The sequence below is a fragment of the Ascaphus truei genome, chromosome 1 (assembly GCF_040206685.1).
Source record: "Ascaphus truei isolate aAscTru1 chromosome 1, aAscTru1.hap1, whole genome shotgun sequence".
NCBI classification, from domain to species: domain Eukaryota; kingdom Metazoa; phylum Chordata; class Amphibia; order Anura; family Ascaphidae; genus Ascaphus; species Ascaphus truei.
Genome location: NC_134483.1, coordinates 371,006,730 through 371,028,738, shown reverse-complemented (window position 1 = coordinate 371,028,738; position 22,009 = coordinate 371,006,730). Strand labels below are relative to the sequence as shown.

The window sequence follows — 22,009 nt, the reverse complement described above, 5'->3', positions numbered from 1 at the left end:
TGCAGACCTGTCCCTTATCTGCCTGTACAGACATTCTAGCAACATTTAAATGTGAATTTATCTTATTTTTGCTTGTCCCTGATTCAGATGCCAAAGGCAAAGAGACGGCTGCAATGAAAGCTGACCTGCTGAGAGCCCGTAATATGAAAAGGTACATTAACCAGCTGACGGTGGCCAAAAAACAGTGTGAGAAGAGGATAAGGTTCTTTGGTGGTCCAACGTATGACCAACAAGACGATGGAACCTCAGAGGATGTAGACTGCCCCCAAAGCCAAAAGGTAAGATGCAATACATGTTTTCAGCTATCGAAAGAGTTGGAGGATATGTTGCGAACTATTGTGTACTGTAAGTCAGGGGTGCTCAAACTGTGGGGCGCGACCCCGAGGGGGGGCGCGACACTGCCGACGGGGGGCGTGGGGTTTACAGAGGCCCCGCGCGCTTCCCGAATGCACTTAAATTAAGTGCCGGGGGAGCTGCAGGGCCTCTGTAAACCTTACTTACCGTGGCTCCGGTTCCTCCCTGCGGCGCCATGGCAACGCGGCGTCAAAATGACGCTGCGAGGTCATGTGACGTCATTACGCCGGAGCGCGGGTAAGTTGGGGTTGGGGGGGGCGCGGGAGCGAGGGGACAGCCGTCAGGGGGGCGCAGGGAAAAAAGTTTGCGCCCCCCTGCTGTAAGTGATGGTGAATGCACAGAACATTCTTCACAAGTAAGGGTCAGACTTCTTCACAGCACAGTTGAATATTTATTTATAAAATGTTTTACCAGGAAGTAAGACATTGAGAGTTACCTCTCGTTTTCAAGTATGTCTGGGGCATAGAGTTAAGATGACAAATAATACATGGTTACATAAGTGAACTGGGTATACATTATATACAAAACATTGCATGCACAGTTGGAGATAATATATTATAGGCGTATGTAACAGTTACAGACCAGGTTAAAATCTGAGACGGCTTTAGTTTTGAAAGAACTTAGACTGGTGATGGCTGTGAGAGTCTCTGGTAGATTGTTCCAGTTTTGGGGTGCACGGTAAGAGGAGGAGGAACGGCCGGATACTTTGCTGAACCTTGTAACCTTGAACCGTCTTTTGGAGTCAGATCTCAGTTAAGTGCTGCATGTGGTAGGGGTGAGGAGCTTGTTCAGATAGATGGGTAGCTTGCCCAGAAAGTATTTGAAGGCAAGACCGGAAAGGTGAACTTTGCGCCTAGACTCAAGTGATGACCAATCTAGTTCTTTGAGCATTTCGCAGTGATGTGTGTTGTAGTTGCATTGGAGAACAAAACCGCTTATTGAATTGTAGACGGTATCAAGTTTGCTACGGTTGGATGGGTTGCCAAGCCGTATACTATGTCTTCCATAGTCAATAATTGGCATTAGCATCTGCTGTGTGATACACTTTCTGACCAGCAGTCTTAGGGAGGATTTGTTCCTGTAAAAGTACACCTAGTTTGGCATAGGTTTTGAATGTCATGGTATCAATGTGCATCCCAAATGTTAAATGAGTCAAACCATATGCCCAAGTATTTAAAACTAGTAACAGGAGTTAGGATGGTGTTAGCGTTGGTTCTGATCAGGAGCTCATTCATTGGAAGCTTTAAAAATTTAGCCTTGGTCCCAAATACCATTGTTATAGTCTTGTCAGTGTTTAAAAACAGTTTGTTTTGGGAAATCCAATTTTAAAGTCTCAAAAAGTCAGATTTATTTATGTGTTCAAGGTTGGAGAGGCTAGGGCTGTGTACATATAAGATTGTATCATCTGCATACATGGGTATTGAAGCTCTCTTACAAGCTGTATGAAGATCATTGCTGGACACTGAGAAGAGTGGGGAGCCCAGAACAGAGCCTTGCGGGACACCACAGGTGATATCCAAGGGGTTGGAGAGCCCGAGATAGACACATGTTGGGATCTACCTGATAGGTAGGACTGAAACCAGTTTAAAGCATGCTTCCCTATTCCAGAGCACTGGAGTTTGTTAAGCAGGATAGCATGATCAACAGTATCAAAAGCCTTTGCAAAATCTAGGAATATTGCACCAGTGAGTTGTCCCCGTTCCATTCCACACTGGATGTCATTGCAAACTTTTAGCAGGGTAGTTACTGTGGAGTGTTTGGCGCGAAAGCCAGATTGGAATTGGCTAGGAAAATTTGTCTTGGTATAGTAATTACCTTTTCCCATGACTTTGGATAGTATTGGGAGAAGAGCAATTGGCCTGTAGTTTGAGACCGTGTTTTTGCCCCCACTTTTGCAGATTGGGACATCTCTGGCAGTTTTCCAGGTCTTGGGGATATGGCCTGCAGACAGAATAGAGTTGATTATGGAAGCAATTGGTTAGGCAATGGCTGGGGCACCAAGTCTTAGGAACTTAGATTGTAGTAGGTCAGGTCCACATTGGCTGCTTAGTTTTACTTTGAGGAGCGCTTGTGTAATCCCCTCTTCGGATAATGGGACAAATTGAAAATTGTGGGCAGTGTTGGGAGAGGGTGGGGCTATAGGGGCACTCTCAGAATGAGGTTCATGTTTGTGGTTTGGGTTGCGTTTCGCTATTAAGTTAGTAGCACACCCCACAAAGTAATCATTGAATGCATTTGCAATGTCAGTGGGGTTTGTCAGAGTAATATCCCCCTTAGTGATATTACTTGGTTGTTGATGGCTAGAAGGCCAGCAGATAAGAGTAAGACACAATGGTTGGTTTATGCACATAGTACACCGTGGGATTCCTCAGTAGTCTGTAGTAGGATTTGTACTCTTTATAATATTTGTACTTGATTTAGAGCAGTGGTTTTCCATCTTTTAACAACTACAGAGCCCTTGAAAAATGTTTTGTAACTCTGTAAAAATGAATTGTGACTTCACAGAACCTCATCTCGCTTATTCTATGTGGCTAAACCTGATTTTGCTGTGGTTTGAGCTTTATAGATTTTTTTTTTTTTTTAATTAACATCTCTCTTTATTAGATGTAATGTTATACCACAAAAATATAACCTTTAAGAACTTTTCTGAATTATTACATTAATGATGGTAAAATAATATGGATTTATCTTAAAGGGTCATCTATCCACCAATATCACATTTTCCTCAAGGAACCCCTGATAACATTCCTGGAACACAGGTTGAAAAGCACTTATTCAGAGGAAGGGGAAATGAGCAATGTAGCAAAACTTGCAGATGACCCAGTTATACAGAATAGTGATGTCAAATTTAGACCGAGAGTCTTTCCAGACTAGATAGATGTAAATGAATGCGCATTGGGAGAAACAAATACAAAATATATGTTGATAGAATCGCATTTATCTACTACACCTCAGGTTAGAGACATTTTAGTTGTAAACGGCTCAATTAAAAAAAATCGACTCAATGCGCAGCACGAGTGAAGGGTATTGAGCTTTTACCGTATGGGGGAAATGCAGAAAAGATTAGGTTTCCGTAGCCTGGAAAAAGCCGACGGGGGCTTAACTGAAACATGATAGAATTGTACAAAATCTTAAATGGTGTGGAGAATAAATACTGTAGGTAACTGTTATTTACAAGATCACATCATATAAGAACATGGGGGGAGGGGGGAGGAGCACACTGAAATGATCATCTACTATATGTAAAACAAAAAATAAACACTTTTTCATGACCCTCTGGACCTCTACCAATGGAACATTTACCAGATTTCTTGGTTAGTCCGAATCACATCAGTGAAAATGAACACTCTCCCGGGATTTTTATACCATTTTCAGACGCTCCCTATATGCGTATCCCTACCACACATATAGAAGATATATAGAATATTCTAATTTATCTGGCAGGGGAAAAAAAAACAAGAATTGCCAGAGCGGTTATGATACCCAAATCAGGTGGTGGCCTAGCAATACCCAACGTTAATGGGTATATTACCTTGCAGCCCAACTGTGTTAGATAATAATGGGGAACGCAAGCGCCAATCTTTACTGTTGGGTAGCAATTGAATCTCACTACAGTAAAACATGGTCTTTGCTCTCATATCTTTGGATGGATATGGGTGGACACCCTAAGCCACAGGTACTCACGCTTAGTGTAGTGAGAAATTCATTGGCGATTTCAAACCAAACTAAGTCTAAGTAGAGACTATTCTTGTCACCATCACAACTTGCCCCTTTTCTTGGATAACCCAGGTTTCCTTCCAGGAGGTGGCACCAGAGTAATCGAGGCCCCGAGAGATGAAAATATAGGAGGCTTAATGAGTAGAGGAAAGGTGTTGAAGTTTGAGGAAACATGCTTGAAGTATAAATTGCCCAGTTTGGGGCTATTTTAATATCTTCAGATTAGACATTATATCCAGAAGATATGGAATTCCCAGACTCAACAAATTTGTAAAGGATGTGTAGATATGAGAAATACCAGAAATGCTTCATCACCAAAGTGTACTTTGAATTGGTAGCAAACAGGGAAATGTCTCCCTATCTTTACATGAGAAGATGGGCAGAGGAACTATGTTTGGACATATTAAATGGAGATTTGGAAGTCATTTGGGACATTGCCTCAAACATCGATATGGACGACGACAAAGGAAAATATCATTCAAATGTATTCCGATGGTATTTGAGTCCAAAAAGATTGCACCAAATCTTCCCTAAAACTTCAGTACTATGTTGGAGATGTGGACAAATTGGAGATGTGGCCCAAATTTGGTGGTTCTGCACAATAATACAGTGATACTGGCCAATGATTCAGAAACTCATAGAAGATACAGTTGACCTCACAATACCTCTAGACCCACTGATAGATTTATTGACAAAACCAGTGGAAAATCTAGATCACCAGATAGGAAGACTTGTATCTCACATCTTAACCGGAGCTAAATGTGAAATTTCAGCAGCCTTGAAGAGTCACTTTGCCCCACTCCAAAGAGTAGTGACACAGATAAGTGAGGAAATGCTTATGAAGAAACTCCCCATCTTCCTAAAAGATACAGGTAGTCCTCGCTATCCGACGTTTCACTTTACAATGGATGGCATATCCGACGCTTTACAATGCAACCCTATGGGCCGTTTTCTGACGCCTGAATACGTTATCCGATGCTCTCCGCCACTGATTAACATGGGACTCACTTTACAACAGTTTCACTATCCAACGCTACTTCCAGAACGTATTCCGTTGGATAACCGAGGACTGCATGTACAGTTAAAAAGTTCACTCAGACGTGGGGACCTTGGATGGATAGTTAAGACTGGGAAAAGTCTATCCTCTGTCATGAGTATAAGAGCGATCATTAAACGGGGAAAGATTGTTGAAACGATACGGTGAAATTTGTGATGTACACCAGGGTCTATTATTATTGTAAACCGGAAGCGTGTTTCATGGGATTGGATAAGATTGATATGTTTTAAAAGCCCTGAATGTAATGATGGTGAAGACTCTCTCTCTCCCTCCCCCCGTTCCCCTACTCCCTCCGTTCCCCTACTCCCTCTCCCCTACCTACTCTCCCTATCCCTTTTTAATTTCTGTATCCTGTATGATGCTCTCATCCACAAATAAAATAAAACATTTTGTGCACAATTAAGTTGAATTTACTAGCACTAGAGATTGTGACTGAAAATAGCATTAATAGTTTAAAAGTGGACTAGATCTAATAGAGATAAATTGATAATAGCAGAAGGGACACATTGGGAAGCCGGAAGTCGGTCATTCCCTGTACTGCTCTCTCCCAAACATTCCCATTACTTGGCACAGTGGGTAATAATACTGAGTTTGGTGGACATTTTGGTTTGACCCACTACTGTCAATTCTTATGGCTAAATACAGTATATGGATTAGGCTTCTGTATGGATGGAACATGTAGTGACAATGACAGTCAGGGCCGGACTTTGGCCTTCTGAGGCCCTAAGCTATGTCAAGTTTAAGAGGCCCCATAAATTAGAAATAGATTTATTATTCTGACTGAAGGGACCACTGAAAATACACTATAAACATGAAACTGAAATGAATGAAAGATGACTGTGTAAAGCTAAAATGAACAGTGTTTGCACATCACATTCATTTTAATATTAAAACATTTTCTTTCATGCTTCTTTGGAGAGCCAAGTCATTGATGTCTTCAAATGATAAGCTACCAAGTTTGTCACTTTCGATGCACATGATGCTTAGGGTCATATTTTAATGAAAATGTCCATATTTATAGAGCATCTTATTTTTTCCATTTCTTTATCATCGGATTTTAAAACTTGAAATGCATTATTTTTTTCTCATTTGGGGCCCCTCATATTTTGGGGCCCCTCATATTTTGGGGCCCTATGCTGTAGCTAGTTGGCGTATGCGTAAGTCCGCCACTGATGTCTCAGAAGCGGCTGACATTACTTGTGCTTAGAAAGAAAGGTGGATATCAGACTCTTGATAATCGGAAAGCTCCAGTCAGGAAGATGAGAGGTTTATAAGGAATACAGTATTTTTTTAATCATTTAATCATCCATAGACGTACATGGAAAAGAGGGGCTAATATTAGGGGTAATTGGAATGAAAAACCCAACATAGTGCAATCCAGCAAAATAGGTTAACTTTACCAAGAGAAAAAAAGCTATAAAAGGCACACTTACATAGTGTCAATTATAACAAGGCACATACAAATAGTTGTCTGCTGCTGTTAAGCTCTCACTACTCCTCGCTCAAATCTCTCCATCGCCACTTCTGGTAGTGACGCCCTTCCGGTCCCATGAAATGACTCCTGACAAAGCTACCCTAGTGAAACGCATAGAGTCAATCCCTGTGGACCGCTGGCTCCATTCTGCCCTTACCTTGCTTCATCCAGGATCCTCCTACATCCAGGACCGGAAGTGGCGCGACGGAGAGATTCGAGCGGGGAGAGCTTAACAGCAGCAGACATCGATTTGTATGTGCCAACTATTTGTATGTGCCAACTATTTGTATGTGCCTTGTTATAATTGACACTATCAAGAGAAAAAAAGCTATAAAATGCACACTTACATAAAGTTGACCTATTTTGCTGGACTGCACTATGTTGGCTTTTAAATTCCATTAACCCCTACGTTGCCTTATCTACGCCATATGGAGTGAGATCATCGTACATCAATAAGGAGAAGATTGAATAGGATTCCCCTACATCTCCTGGTGCCACAGTTTTGGATCTGTTTATTTTCACTGGGAAAATGTGAGTTCCCACTTCAGAGGCTCTCGCATCACAAAAACACTCTCTTTATTTAAGATTTCTTGCACTGTGATGTGTTTTTATTTCTTTATATATGCATCATATTGAACTGCGCTCAACTACTTCAAGTAACACCCTTGATGCAAAAGGTTTTTATAAATCATTGATTAAAGCATCCCACACCGAATATACATTTTTCATTCTTTTATATGATTGCCTAGTGGCACTTTCTTTCCTCCCAATCTATGTACAGCAACATCATATTAAACATCATGGCTGTTTGATGCGGTGAGGTGTAGAATGCGTTGGGCTGTCCAATAAGGAAGAATATGTAAGGGCAGGGGAGGCAGTGTTGTATTGTATGTCTTTATATGTGTAGCGCCATAAATGTACATAGCGCTTCACAGTAGTAATACACATGGTAATCATATCAATAACAATTAATATAAATAACAGGTCATGGGAATAAGTGCTTCAGACATAGACGTAACATTTAGGAAGAGGAGTCCCTGCTTCGAGGAGCTTACAATCTAATTGGTAGGTAGGGAGAACGTACAGAGACAGTAGGAGGGAATTCTGGTAAGTGCGTCTGCAGGGGGCCAAGCTTTATGTATCATGTGTAGTAATTTCTACGGTGCTACTCATATGCTTCTTTAAGCAGATGTGTCTTAAGGTGGGTCTTAAAGGTGGATAGAGAGGGTGCTAGTCGGGTATTGAGGGGAAGGGCATTCCAGAGGTGTGGGGCAGTCAGTGAGAAAGGTTTAAGGCGGGAGAGGGCTTTAGAAACAAAGAGGGTATTGATGTGTATAAGAGGTGGGAAGAAAAGCCAAAAGCAAGCTCAGATTGTTCCCCACCAAGACCTTTTACAGGGCAGACATTCCTCTATTATATAATGTTTCTTAGCAAAGTACCACTTTTGTTTGTGTCTCACCTGCACAAAAACACTTTAAATGAATACTACCCTCAGGAAGCAGCTCCCTCGTTTTTGCTGGCCAGATTGTCATCGTTATAACCCGTCAGCTGTTAGAATCAACGATTTTTAACGACAATTCTATATTCTGCACCTATATTGTAATCCAAGCTCTTGGAACCCAAGTAGGCAGGAAGATAGGGGCATATTGGTAGTTTGACTGGGGCGGTAGACTTGTCAAACCGTAACGCAGGTGTTCTAAGCAGAGCTCAGGGAGGACAGAAACCGTGAGCAGTTCTCCATATCTCAACCTTGCCTTATTATTGCACTCGTGGTCCTGTAAATGTAAGCATTTCAGTTTATACCTGTTAGACCTCTTTTATAGTTTTATTCAATCTTATGTATTTTCTGTTCGCGCTATAGCAGCTTTTCCAATATGCCATTAGTTATATCACTGTAATTATATTGTAATGTGGGCTTTATCTTGGGTGCTCAGTGTACATTTGCAATTTATTTTGCAGAAACTGAAGGCGGTCGACATACTGTAGATATTTTTCTTTTTTGAATTAATTTGTAGCAGCATCTCTGACAAATGAGAAATGTAGGTTTAGGCCGAGCATATTGATCTGAAACTCTGCAAGGTACAGAATTAGAACAGAAGTCGTTATATTGAAGGTCAGGCTGGAAATGCTCTTACACAGGAGGCGAGAGTAATGCTTTTGTTTTGTGTCCTTCTGATGTGTTTTGCAACAGGCAACTCTGATCAGATGCCCTTCTTTTTTTTAAATTTATACTCTTTTTAGTATAAGAGTGAATTTAATGGAGCCTTCCAGGATAATTGTTTTTACTCTTACCTGAACGTGGGCTCCTGCGGAGCTCAACAGCGTCCGAAACGCCCTGGTTCAAGTGTGGCAAACCTGTTCGTGGTACGGGGTCCAGCTGGCAATCTTTTGACATCAATATGGGGGCCAGGATCAGGACTCAGCCCAGCAGCCAATAGAAAAAAGCGGGCTTCCTATCGATGACCCCTGACGGCCATATTTGTGGACCACTGCGGTATTTTGTCATTTTTGTTTTGTTAGACCCAGCACAAACCAGCTACCCATATCTTCAGAACCAGGGGGGCCTACTGACTTCAGGAGACCACTGATGAGCTCCACTGGATCCCCTGGTTCGGGTAGGATTTAGAATAATGTAAAAAAGACTATGAGGGAATGCCTATTAAAGCAGCCGTCCTCCCTGCTGACGCGAGCATAGATTTGCTCGTTTTTTGCAGCGGTTAATTTCACTCCCTCTCCCTTCTCTCACCACTCACTCACTCTCACCACTCACTCTCACCGTCACAAGAATTTAAGTCCTGGTTGCATCTGGGCATCTCAAGATTTCGATCTATGAAGTGGAAAGGCACAGTGATTTCATTTGCCGAGCTGCAACTCTTGAAATTTACTGATCCGAAAGAATTGGGCATCTTGTTTCATCTGTGAATGTAAACACCGTGTTCTCACGCACCTTGGCTCCTTGCGTATAAGCCTCAACCCCCCCCCCAAATAGCCTAGTATCCCAAATCTCAAAAAAAAAATCTCTTTAAGTTCTAAAGCTCCATTAAGTGTTTCCAAATGAGAATCAGTAAGAGGAGGAACTTCTGAGCGAGGACTAAGTGGGCATTTGGTTATCTACTTCTAAGAGCTCCACCTGCACATTGATTTAAGGAAAATGCTTACAAGCTACTTAATTGTCGGTACATGACCGCAGTTAAATTCCAGGCTATCACAAAATCTATCTCGCCATTGGACGAGAGGGGCTGTTGGCAAAGTGGTACCGTGTCACACATCTTGTGGTTTAGCCCCACAATAGTCTCTGTGGAACAGATTTTCTCTCTTTTTGACACAAATAGCCACCAAAATACCCAACGATCCTTGGTTTGTGTTCCTGGGCTTTGCTTCCTTATTGGATAAATATAGAAATACTCGTGGCTTTTAAGATCATACTGGCTGTAAGATGCTGTGTCGCTGCGCAGCACAATTCCCTTGTGCCACCACCTTTTTTGAGTGCACAGAAGAGTGTTTCTCATGTGATGCTTGTAGAGCAGCTCACAGCATTATTGAGAATTATAGGCTAAGCAGTGTTTCCACTTTAAAATTTCAGATTTCCTGGTCTAAAGCCAACATCTCCTGAGTTTTCCTGGTCTAAAGATCAAATCTCCCTATCCAAAAACGTGTTTAAAATGCATTGAGAAGTAGATTTAACAACAGTTTTTACTTGCAGGACAAGACGTATTTTTGTCCCATTTTTTGCACCTACTGTAGGTATTTTTGTATATACTCTTGGGTCTCTGTATAGTGCCGCCGGTTATATATACGCATGGATTGGTATAGGTTTTTTTGTATATACTATTGTCTCTGTATAATCTGGCTATATACTCCTGGGTCAGTGTAGGTATGTTTGTATATGCCCATGACTGTTTAAAGTCTGGTTATATACTTTTGGGTAGGTATTTTTGTATATAGACTTTCTATTTTTCAACTGTGGGGTTGAGGTCTTTTTAGCTGCAGTTAAAGGACAGTCCAGATTTCATTACTTCAATGTTGTGTGTATATTGCACTTATAAACACGCTTATTAACACAATTATGTAGTGCACTGGTGTGGTTTATTTTGCGTTTTGTCTGTATTTTACAAGAGTACATATAATCTGACGGCACTGTATACTGAGACAGAGTACAAGTTGGAGGAGGAGAGGGGAGACGAATGGGGAGGGAGGAGAGGGGGTGACAAATGTAGGGGGTTAGGGAGTGGCGAGGAGGCTGGGAGTAAAGAGGGGGAGGGCGGAGTGGGAGGGTAGTTGGTGATCCCTACCTTCTCCGTGCACGTGGATCTCTTTGCAGACTCCAGTGGGACTGCGAGGCAGCTGCAGCCACGCCCGTGTCGGGGCATGCACAGGAGTGGAGGGAGAGTACTACACTGTCAGACGTCATTGCAAGTGGGGAGGTCCGCTCCTCCCCCCAGCTCAGGGCTCCGCAGCGCTCCCTTCACTACCGGCTTTCAGTCTTTCCATGTCCCAATTTGCTGGTGTTAGAAATGTTATCCAGGTGAGGGATCAAATTTCCTGGGAATAGTGAATTTTCCCAGTAAGTCAAAACACTGAGTCGAAGACTGATAATTCCTTCACTTCTCAAAGCTGATTGGTTCATTTCCATGCAGCATTCATTCTGGGATTATTACTTAAATAAAGGCTGACAATATTATGTGGCCTTTAGCTTCTTCCATGGTACTTCCATCTATTTCAATGTAAACCACTTGCCAGGTGTTTTGTGTTGTCTTATGTTATTGTACACTGAGGCTGTGGCCAGGCAGGGGATGGGCGCGCTGGCGCTCGTGCGCTGCGTCCTGCTCGGCCGGGCGATTCGTGGCCGGCTAGGACGACGTCGCGGAGCTGGTTCGCCCTCATTGGGCGAACCGCTCACGCGCCGCGCTTGCGAGCGGCAAATTCAAATTGGTTTGCTCTGAGCGCCGAGCGGGCGCTTGCTCACGCTGGCCACACACATTGCACGTGTTTCATTGCGGCCAGCGTGAGCAAGCGCCCGCTCAGCGCCACCCTGGACGAGGCCTCAGGTGGTTACTCGCCATGCAAGCAGGATACTCTAACAAATCTATAATACAAAGGCTGCACAAGTTTGTTTCACATTTCAGTTCTGTTGTGTGTTTAATACAGATTGTGTTTTTAAGTAGGCTCGTCGAGCATTACAACCAACGATTTGTACTATTTTTTTTGTTTTTTTTACCATCGTATAAGATTGACATTTAAATGTTTGTAATGACATACTGTGAAGACTCATGCTGTGGGATGTACGTAATCCTGCCCCATTTCTTTTCCTGTTCCCAGATTGCATTCTGATTAAATATTCAACAAAATGTGGTTTAAGAAATAGATTTACTTGGCTTTTTGGAGCTGCGCTGCTGAACCCAGAGGCCCCCAGGGATTGCCATAGAGCCTATAAAAGCCAAACAAAAGGAAATAGAATTCTAACACTTCGTTAGTACATCTGGGAAAGGGATAAAAGTGTTATGCGTGGAGAATAAGGCTGGTCCTTAATATAGACTTGTGTTTAAATGCATATTGAAGAGTTTATTTTTGTACATTAAAGACAACAGTGCATAGAAAGTAGCACTCGTTACAAATATACTATACAAGCAGCTATAATACTGGAAGAAGAATAAAAGGATCACATATGGGGGTGGATGAGAGCAAACACTAGGAGAGCAATCGGGTCTGTCTAATTGCAAACATTATGTATAGGTTTTAGCATATAAATATCCAGGAAATGCTTTCATACAAAAGTATGGCATCTGTAAAGAATGTTTGTCACTCAACAGCATCATTCACTGTCCATAGCTACAGTCACATTTTTAAAGAAAAGCTTGTTTGTGGCCTGGTAACTGTGTTCTTTTAATCAAATATAAATGTAATGTACATTATATTATTGATGTACATTTTAGGTATGTGTGTATATATATATATATATATATATATATATGTGTGTGTATATGTGTGTATATATATATATATATATATATATATATATATATATGTATATATATATATATATATATATATATATGTGTGTGTGTGTATATATATATATATATATATGTGTGTGTGTATATATATATATATATGTATGTATATGTATATATTTTAAGTTATGGTGGGTGCTCATTTGCATGTCATCTCCCAGAATCCCTTGCTGCAGTGGGAGCACTGTATGCAAGGTGATAATGGTTGAAAGGCAGGGTTGCAGACCTGTCTAAGACATGTGAATGTGCTCACAAGTGATATTCTTTATTGGCTATATGGTAACGGTGGAGGTTTTCTGTCGCTTTTTTCACCCACCATAACTTAAAATGTATGGTAAACCTACCCAGCCTAGAAATATTTCAGAGCAAGTTTATACCAACCTCACACTGATGATACCCATCAAGGTTGAAACATGTCTGTGAGTGGTTTAAACTTGCTTTGCTAGTCCCATGCTGTGTTTAAAAGCTGTGTGAACGGTGATACATCAGCTTGTGAAAAGCGTAAATAAAGAAAACACATCTGAGGCTTATTGCAGAATAACAAATGAGTTTATTTTGTATACATATGCACACATAGAAGGAAGTTTCAAAATAAAACTTCCCCAACGACAAAATACTAAGCCCACGCCCCCTGTATGAGGTGGCGTGTGCGTCATTACATAAGCGTATAAGATAAACAAAATTTGAACATTGAGCTAATAACATAACGGTAAGATTCATACTATTATTCAAGCCAGTGACCTTTTCTCTATATACGTGATTTCTGGGAAAGGGTGTATTTGACCATGAGAACCTCCCCCTGACTGTGTGATGTCTGTTATTTATGTTTTATTTTCATAACAGTGGCACATTTCTCCCATCTCCAAGGTCTTGTGGTTAGCTGAAAAGCTTATTATCACTTAAAACTAAGGAGCAGAAAGAAGAAAAAAAATGTCTCTTTTAAACCTAACTTTTCATACCAACACTCATGCAGACAATAGACAAAATGGATGACAATATCAGGCACCTCAGATGGATGCTGACTTAAAATGGCTGCTCAGATCCCAGTGCTGTTTATGTCAGACCTCCCCCCCTTAATGTACTTTTTCTCAACTTCGTCAAGCTTAAATGGGCTCCATGTGAATGGATATTCCAGGCAAAAGGTGACACATTGTGTGCTCATTTGCATGTCATCTCCCAGAATCCCTTGCTGCAGTGGGAGCACTGTATGCGAGGTGATAATGGTTGAAAGGCAGGGTTACAGACCTGTCTAAGACATGTGAATGTGCTCACAAGTGATATTCTTTATTTTATATCTATATAGATATATGTATATATATATATTTTATATATATAGATATATATATGTATATATATATGTATATATATCTATATATATATATATCAAATAAAAAGATCACTTGTGAGCACATTCACAGGTCTGCAACCCCGCCTTTCACCATTAACCCCAGCATACAGTGCTTTCACTGCAGCAAGGGATTCTGGGAAATGACATGCAAATGAGCACACAATGTGTCACCTTTTGTCTGAAAAATCATTGTTACATGGAGCCCATATAAGCTAATGCTTGCTGTTAACACAGCTTATAGGTATATATATATATATATATATATATACAGGCATACCCCGCTTTAAGGACACTCACTTTAAGTACACTCGCGAGTAAGTACATATCGCCCAATAGGCAAACGGCAGCTCACGCACGCGCCTGTCAGCACGTCCTGAAGAGCAATATCAGCTCCCTACCTGTACCGAAGCTGTGCGCAAGCGGGGAGACTATAGAGCCTGTTACCCATGCGTTATTTACATCAGTTATGCATGTATATGACGATTGCAGTACAGTACATGCATCGATAAGTGGGAAAAAGGTAGTGCTTCACTTTAAGTACATTTTCGCTTTACATACATGCTCCGGTCCCATTGCGTACGTTAATGCGGGGTATGCCTGTATGTAAGTATATGTGTGTGTGTATTGTGTATGTACGTACGTACGGGGGAAAATATATGTATATAATTTTACATACACACACACACACATATGTTTATTATTTATTTTATTTATAAAATGTTTTACCAGGAAGTAATTCATTGAGTTACCTCTCGTTTTCAAGTATATGCATAAAACAGTTATGATGACAAATACATGGTTACAAATAAATTCATATGTATGTATATAGGCAAATGGAGTGTTGGTGTCAAATGAATACCTTGGAGCAGGGTTTCCCAAACTTTTTTTTCCGTGACCCGGTTATTTTTGAACTTCTCCTTCGTGACCCACTAAAAATTTTATCGCCTATACTGGCCTATAGGGCCTGCACAGACACACACACAGCCACTGATACACACACACACAGCCACTGACACACGCAGCCACTGACACACACACTGATACATACACACAGCCTCTTATACACACACACGCAGCCACTGACACACACACGCAGCCACTGACACACACACACGCAGCCACTGACACACACACACACACGCAGCCACTGACACACACACACGCAGCCACTGACACACACGCAGCCACTGACACACACACGCAGCCACTGACACACACACGCAGCCACACAGATACACACACACTGATACAGATACACACACACACACTCGCTCTCCCCTATACCCACACACACTCGCTCTCCCCTATACCCACACAGACACAAACAGTGAATTACAGGCAACGACGGATGTGAGTGATTGGAGAGGGGGCCAGGGGCACTTGGGTGGTAGGGAGGGAGGGGGCCAGGGGCACTTGGGTGGGAGGGAGGGAGGGGGCCAGGGGCACTTGGGTGGGAGGGAGGGGGCCAGGGGCACTTGGGTGGGAGGGAGGGAGGGGGCCAGGGGCACTTGGGTGGGTGGGAGGGGGACCAGGGGCACTTGGGTAGGTGGGGGACCAGGGGCACTTGGGTGGGTGGGAGGGGGACCAGGGGCACTTGGGTGGGTGGGAGGGGGACCAGGGGCACTTGGGTGGGTGGGAGGGGGACCAGGGGCACTTGGGTGGGTGGGAGGGGGACCAGGGGCACTTGGGTGGGAGGCAGTGACTGGGTGGGGTGACTTACCTTGCCGCCGGACGCTTTCCCCTGCTGCCCCCGATATCTCCTGCTGCCCGGGACGGGAGGTGGGCTTGGGGGGACGGGAGGTGGTGCCACGGGAGGTGAGCTTGGGAAGCTGGCTGCGGGGGGAAGCTGGCTGCGGGGGGAAGCACGCCGCAGTAGGAGCTTGAACTTCCCCCTCCGTCCCATGTAACGTGCGGGCCGCAGAGGAGCTGGTACTTCCCCCTCCGTCCCATGTAACGTGCGGGCCGCAGAGGAGCTGGTACTTCCCCCTCCGTCCCACGTTGGGAGCGGGGGGGAGGAAGGGAGCAGGCCCTGCTTGCCCTGCGCGGGACCGCAGGGGGAAATCGCCGGCATTTTTTTAAAATTGAGCAGGGGGGACGGGAGACACCGCGCGGCCAGCCTCGCTGCGACCCGGCAATTTTGGTGCCGTGGCCCGGTGCCGGGTCGCGACCCACCGTTTGGGAAACGCTGCCTTGGAGAATGTGAGAGCTGTTCCTGTTTGGTATAAAGAAAGAGGTGGCTATAGAAGGGAGGAATATGGAGGGGGAGGGGGTCAGACATATTTGTCTTCCTGGAATGAAAGGGCTCACCTTGTGACTGCTAATGCCTGCAAGACAATGGAAAATGATGCTGTGTGCGCATTGGAACAGATGGTAGTGAAAAGACACAGATCAGAATGGAGACTTTAAGTTGTCACAAATAAGATACTGTATGTAAGTTTAGGATGGCGCGGAGGAACCTTGTATTGGTTAGTATTTGTATTGCAGTAAAGACTGCCTTATTGTCTTTGAACAGTTGATTAAAAACTAGAGAAGCAAATGGCAATTGTACATGGTGGCAGCTTTGCTTTTTTTGGCTATTGTAGCAAGATCCCAGTTATGCAGAAACATGTGTTGACGCAGCAGTGGCACAATTTCCTTTAGTAAAATATACTGCCCTCGTGTTATGAATGGGACCCCGTAGTTCGGGAAATAAGGCTCCACCAGATACAGTATATTCACAAACGTGTTCTTAATCAATGAACAAGCAGAGCGCTCAGCATTGTGATGATTTTCCCCCTCACGATTTCACTCATTAGCAGACATATTTTGTCCCCAAATGCTGGGGCCAGGCATGCTAAATGTTTCACAAACCTGGAGCGTCTCTGAAAGCTTTGCAAGTAGAAATGATACAATAAAAATATTAAGGAAGGAGTTGCTGCTGTTAATGTGTTAGGCCGCGCTTATAGTCCCGGCGTCACGTCAAAACAAATGTATTGAATCTGTCGCGTGCGCTTATAGTAGGAGCGACGTGACTGAGCGACGCTCACGATCGCTGGAAGACCATTCAATTAGATTTTTTCCGTGACGTCAGCGTCGCCGTAGCAAGGACTATAAGCACGGCCTTAGGCAACGGCCCCAGTGAGCACGCGTGACGGAGCGCCTAGCAGCGCTCGTGCCCTTCACCCGAGCGATCTGAGGACCTCAGATCACACACGACGGGGAGGCGTGGTGGGGATGCGGCCATGACGTCACATGGCTGGTTCGTCCTCATTGGCTGAATCGCCACGTGACGTGGCCATCACTTGGCCGCCATGCCAAAAGACAATTTTTTTTGTGTTTTCAAAATGTGGTCGCGCCATCGCACTTTGTGCATGCCGACCCCATAGAGGGCCGTCTCTTTGTTCGCGCCGCACACGCCATCGCGATCACTGGGGACGAGGCCCTGGGACCTCTTATGTCACTAGTGACAGGAAGTAAGTGCAGGTAAATCAGCCTTTTGTTGCTTAGATTTACCCAGTTTACAGATCTGTAGCTACTGTATGCCAAACCTAGGACAGGAGGTAGCCGCAGTCTCGCTACATCCATAAAGGAATATGTGATTCTGTCTGAGCTCTTCCAGTGGCCACTGATGTGTTTTTTGTGTTTGCTTATTTTTATATGATGACCGTGCCATTTGATGAAGAACATGCAGTATACACAATGAATCCTTGCTTTATAGGCACGTATAGATTAAAAATAAAGGTATTAATGTTTGACTCCACTAAAAACTGTTGAATTCTTTATTTAGACTTAAATGTTATCAATATATCATCATCATATGTTTTAAGCAAATACAGGCGTCTACTTAAGGGCGCATCGCAATACTGAACAGTCAGTTTGAGAACAACTACAATTAAATACAATTATTTTGTTACACATGAGATAGGCAAAGCTAGAATTATTATTATTACAACACGCCAATATATTCCGTAGCGCTGTACAAGTTGGAGGATGAAAACAATAAAATAACAAACGTAATCTTACATTGTTGCAGTAGGTAAGGAGGCCCTGTCTGAAGGAGTTTATATTCTATAAGGACAGGTGCATGGAAACAAAGGTACATGAAATAAACAGAGGTTATACATTCAGATTACAGACCTGTCATGGACCATCAGAGTTAATAAAGGAATTAATGTTCAAGTTACATGCCAAGGTATTTCAGAGAAGCCCATGAACCTGTTGTCTGTTGGTCAGCTCATCTTTTCTCCGCTGAATTATTTATTATGCATATTTCTTCAAATGTGTATTTCTTTTTTTTTTTTTTTTTTGCTGATTTTTGTTCCAAAATTCAAGGACTCTTGTCCACAATGTCCCACACCTTTTTGTTATGAGCATCTCCCCAGAAGTCAATCTATTTGTTTCCCTCAGATTCTTCAATTTGACGAGATCTTGGCTAACCCTTCGTTCAGAGAGCACTTCAGATTATATATGGAAAAGATTGACAAGAGGGCTTTGGTCAGCTTTTGGGAATCTGTGGAGTATTTGAAGAATGCAAACAAGGTAAGAGGGAGGGGCTGCTCATTGAAAATGTCACCGCCGGAAATTAAGACAGCCCATTGCGATTGCCAAATTGTTTAAAAAATTTTTTTTTAAATTCCATGCGGGGGAAGAATGTCACCCCTTAAGGTGAAGTGGTTATATCAACTATTTATACATTTTATGGAATGCTTGGGTATATTTGTACAGTGTGTTACTGTAAGTAGGACCTACTGCCCGGAAAACTTACTCTGTGCTCGGAGGCAAAGATTCTGCCATGTGAATGCTGGGTTAGGCCGCGCTTATAGTGCCGGCGACGCGACGTCGCGAAAACCTGGAGCCGGCAAAATTAGATTTTTCAAGGGCCGCCGCGTCATGTGACGGCCCTTGAACAAATCAAATTGCCGGAATCCCGCGACCCCGCCGCCCGGCGAAACATAACTTTCGCCGGTGGCGACGGCGATGGGTGACGTCACCCGCCGTGTCGCCGTCGCCAACTACGGCACTATAGGCACGGCCTTAGTAGTGTGTGATGATACCATAGGAAAGTGCTGTCACTACATATATTGAGGAATTCTCATAGTTTATATCGTGTATAGATGGAAATGTTTTTCAAGATGTTTCTAATGGACTTGTATCAGTTGATGTTTGAGATTCATTGCTGCTTCTAAAATGAATAATTTAGAGATGTAGACGAACTCCTGAAAACACATTTCAGAGTGACTGACACCTCGCATTAATATGGCTAAATTATTCATTTTGTTTGTGTTTTCAGACTGAAATACCTCAACTAGTCGGTGAAATTTACCAGAATTTCTTTGTGGAGAGCAGAGAAATCCCAGTAGAGAAACAGCTTTACAAAGAAATCCAGCAAAGCCTTGTGGGCAACAAGGGTATCGAGGTGTTCAACAAGATTCAGGCTGACGTGTATGAGACCCTGAAGGACAGATATTACCCGTCGTTTATTGTCAGCGATTTGTATGACCGACTGATTCGAAAAGAAGACAAAGTCGCCTGCCAGTGTGCGTCAGACAACAGGGATGAAGTGGTGAGCCAAATGAAGTCTACCCATCTGCCCTCTCCAAATTTCATGTACTTGTCTGCTTGCAAATATCAGCTTTGTTAGTTGTAGGTTGTCATTTCGTGAATTGGACCAACATGAGAATTATTAAATGCGTTTATGTATTTATATATATATATATATGGGGGGTGGGAGGGCTGTGTGTGTGTGTGTAGGTGTGTGTGTGTGTAGGTATGTGTGTGTGTGTGTGTGTGTAGGTATGTGTGTGTGTGTGTGTGTGTGTGTGTGTAGGTATGTGTGTGTGTGTGTGTGTGTGGGTAGGTGTGTGTGTGGGTAGGTGTGTGTGTGTGTAGGTATGTGTGTGTGTGTAGGTATGTGTGGGTGTGTGCGTGGGTGTAGGTGTGTGTGTGTGTGTGTATAGGTATGTGTAGGTGTGTAGGTAGGTGTGTAGGTAGGTGTGTGTGTGTGTGTAGGTATATATATATATGTGTGTGTGTGTGTGTGTGTAGGTATATATATATATATATATATATGTGTGTGTGTGTGTAGGTATGTGTACAGTATGTGTGTGTGTGTGTGTGTATATCACACGTGCATACATACATATAATGTACATGCACACATTCACATGCACACATACACATACACAAACGGTACATATACACATACATACAAAAAGGGACAGGCACTCCAATGCAAAGGAAAGGGTTGTATTTAATGACTCAAAGTTTCAGCTCCAAATTGTTGTAATTAAATACAGGCATACCCCGCATTAACATACGCAATGGGACCGGAGCATGTATGTAAAGTGAAAATGTACTTAAAGTGAAACACTACCTTTTTCCCACTTATCGATGCATGTACTGTTCTGCAATCGCCATACACGTGCATAACTGATGTAAATAACGCATGTGTAACAGGCACTATAGTCTCCCCGCTTGCGCACAGCTTTGGTACAGGTAGGGAGCCGGTATTGCTGTTCTGGACGTGCTGACAGGCGCATGCGTGAACTGCCGTTTGCCTATTGAGAGATATGTACTTACTCGCGAGTGTACTTAAAGTGAGTGTCCTTAAACCGGGGTATGCCTTTTTGCGTCTTCATTTACCTGTTTTGAACGGTTTGCACCCAGTATTATTAATGTTGTTTTACTTCAATAGTGAGTTCCTTGCTGGTGTGTGTGTGTGTGTGTCTCATAATTAGGGATGTACCGGGTCCAAAAAATGAACGGGGGGGGGGGGGGCAGGTGCAAATTACCCGGCTGGGTAGTTTTGACTTACCTGCAGCCGATGGTGGAGGGTGAGGAGGACCACAGCGACATCCTGGTGGCGATGGGAGCAGAGGACGAACTCCTTCAGCCAGTGGCGATGGGAGCAGAGGAAATGTGACCGGAGCAGGAGCGTTACTAGAGAACAGCCAGGGAGGAGCGCGCCCCAGCAGTTCGACTTCTGGTGTCTCCCGCTGCTACAGCGCAGCTCTTCCCCGGCTGTCCTCTAGTAACGCTCCTGCTCCGTCACGTTCCTCTGCTCCCACCGCCACCGGCCGAAGGATGTCTTCATCTGCTCCCACCGACCGAAGGATGTCTTCATCTGCTCCCACCGCCACCAAGATGTCGCCGTGGTCCGCCTCTGCCACCAGCTGCAGATAAGTCTCTTCTGCTGCTCTGCTCCTGACGTTCTCCAAGAGGAGGGCCGAGGAAGCAGAGTAGGACAGAGGTATCCGGCACCGGGTCTCAGCGCTGGTTCCGGGTAATTGAAATATGACCGGGTAATTTCCTGGTACCCGGTACATCACTATTCTTATTATACGCATTGCTTAATTAGGCAGCACAATAATTTATCTCTATGGAAGAAACTGCAGACTTTTTCCTTTTTTAAAACCTCAGATTTAGTCAATATTTCTGTAGTGGTAAATCATAACATGGGAAAGGTAAAAGTTATTGCATAGAGTGTAATGATAAGTTTACCACCCAGTAAACTTCAACAAGTCACTTGGGATTGCACCTTACAGTGTATAGAGAATATCCATCAAATACTACTACGGGAAGTAATTTTACAAGTTTGCTGTAAGAAAAAATGTTTTGCGGGGATTGGACTTTATTAAACATTATACTTTTGTATTTGTTCTCCGTTCATTATATCTGGGTCAGTATATCTGTTTTAGGGACTCGATCTATATCAACCAAAGCGGAAGATCAAGCTGTCATCGGCCACAATTCCCCATGGACTTCTTAGTGTTTAAATGCTTACGACTTGTTTTCACGTCTGTTGCCTTTGTCACAGTGTTTTGGGGCAGATATTCAAACTATAAATCAGACTTGTGCTATTTTCTTCCGCACAAAATGAGATGGTACCAAGACAACCAGTTGTTATTGGTGCTTCCCAGTAAATAATGAGGGTGAAGTATCGGGTCCTAAACGCCTGTCGCTAAATATAGTCACTCCCCAAGTTACTGACCCAAAACGAAAAAATATCCTGGGTATTTTGAGAACCATTTTCTATGTGACTCTTTAACCCAGTTAGCTACGGACACCGT

At 43.3% G+C, this 22,009-nt stretch overlaps 1 protein-coding gene across 2 annotated transcripts in view; it reads left to right on the top strand.

Annotated features, from left to right (window-relative positions):
• The window catches only part of SNX25 (sorting nexin 25), a 179,590-nt gene that overhangs the window by 133,021 nt on the left and 24,560 nt on the right, over positions 1 to 22,009 (top strand). For both annotated transcript variants that reach the window (XM_075610238.1, XM_075610237.1), the window contains 3 exons: positions 88 to 278; positions 18,348 to 18,479; positions 19,231 to 19,503. In XM_075610238.1, the coding sequence (XP_075466353.1) occupies positions 88 to 278; positions 18,348 to 18,479; positions 19,231 to 19,503 (596 nt within the window). The remainder of the gene's footprint in view (positions 1 to 87; positions 279 to 18,347; positions 18,480 to 19,230; positions 19,504 to 22,009) is intronic.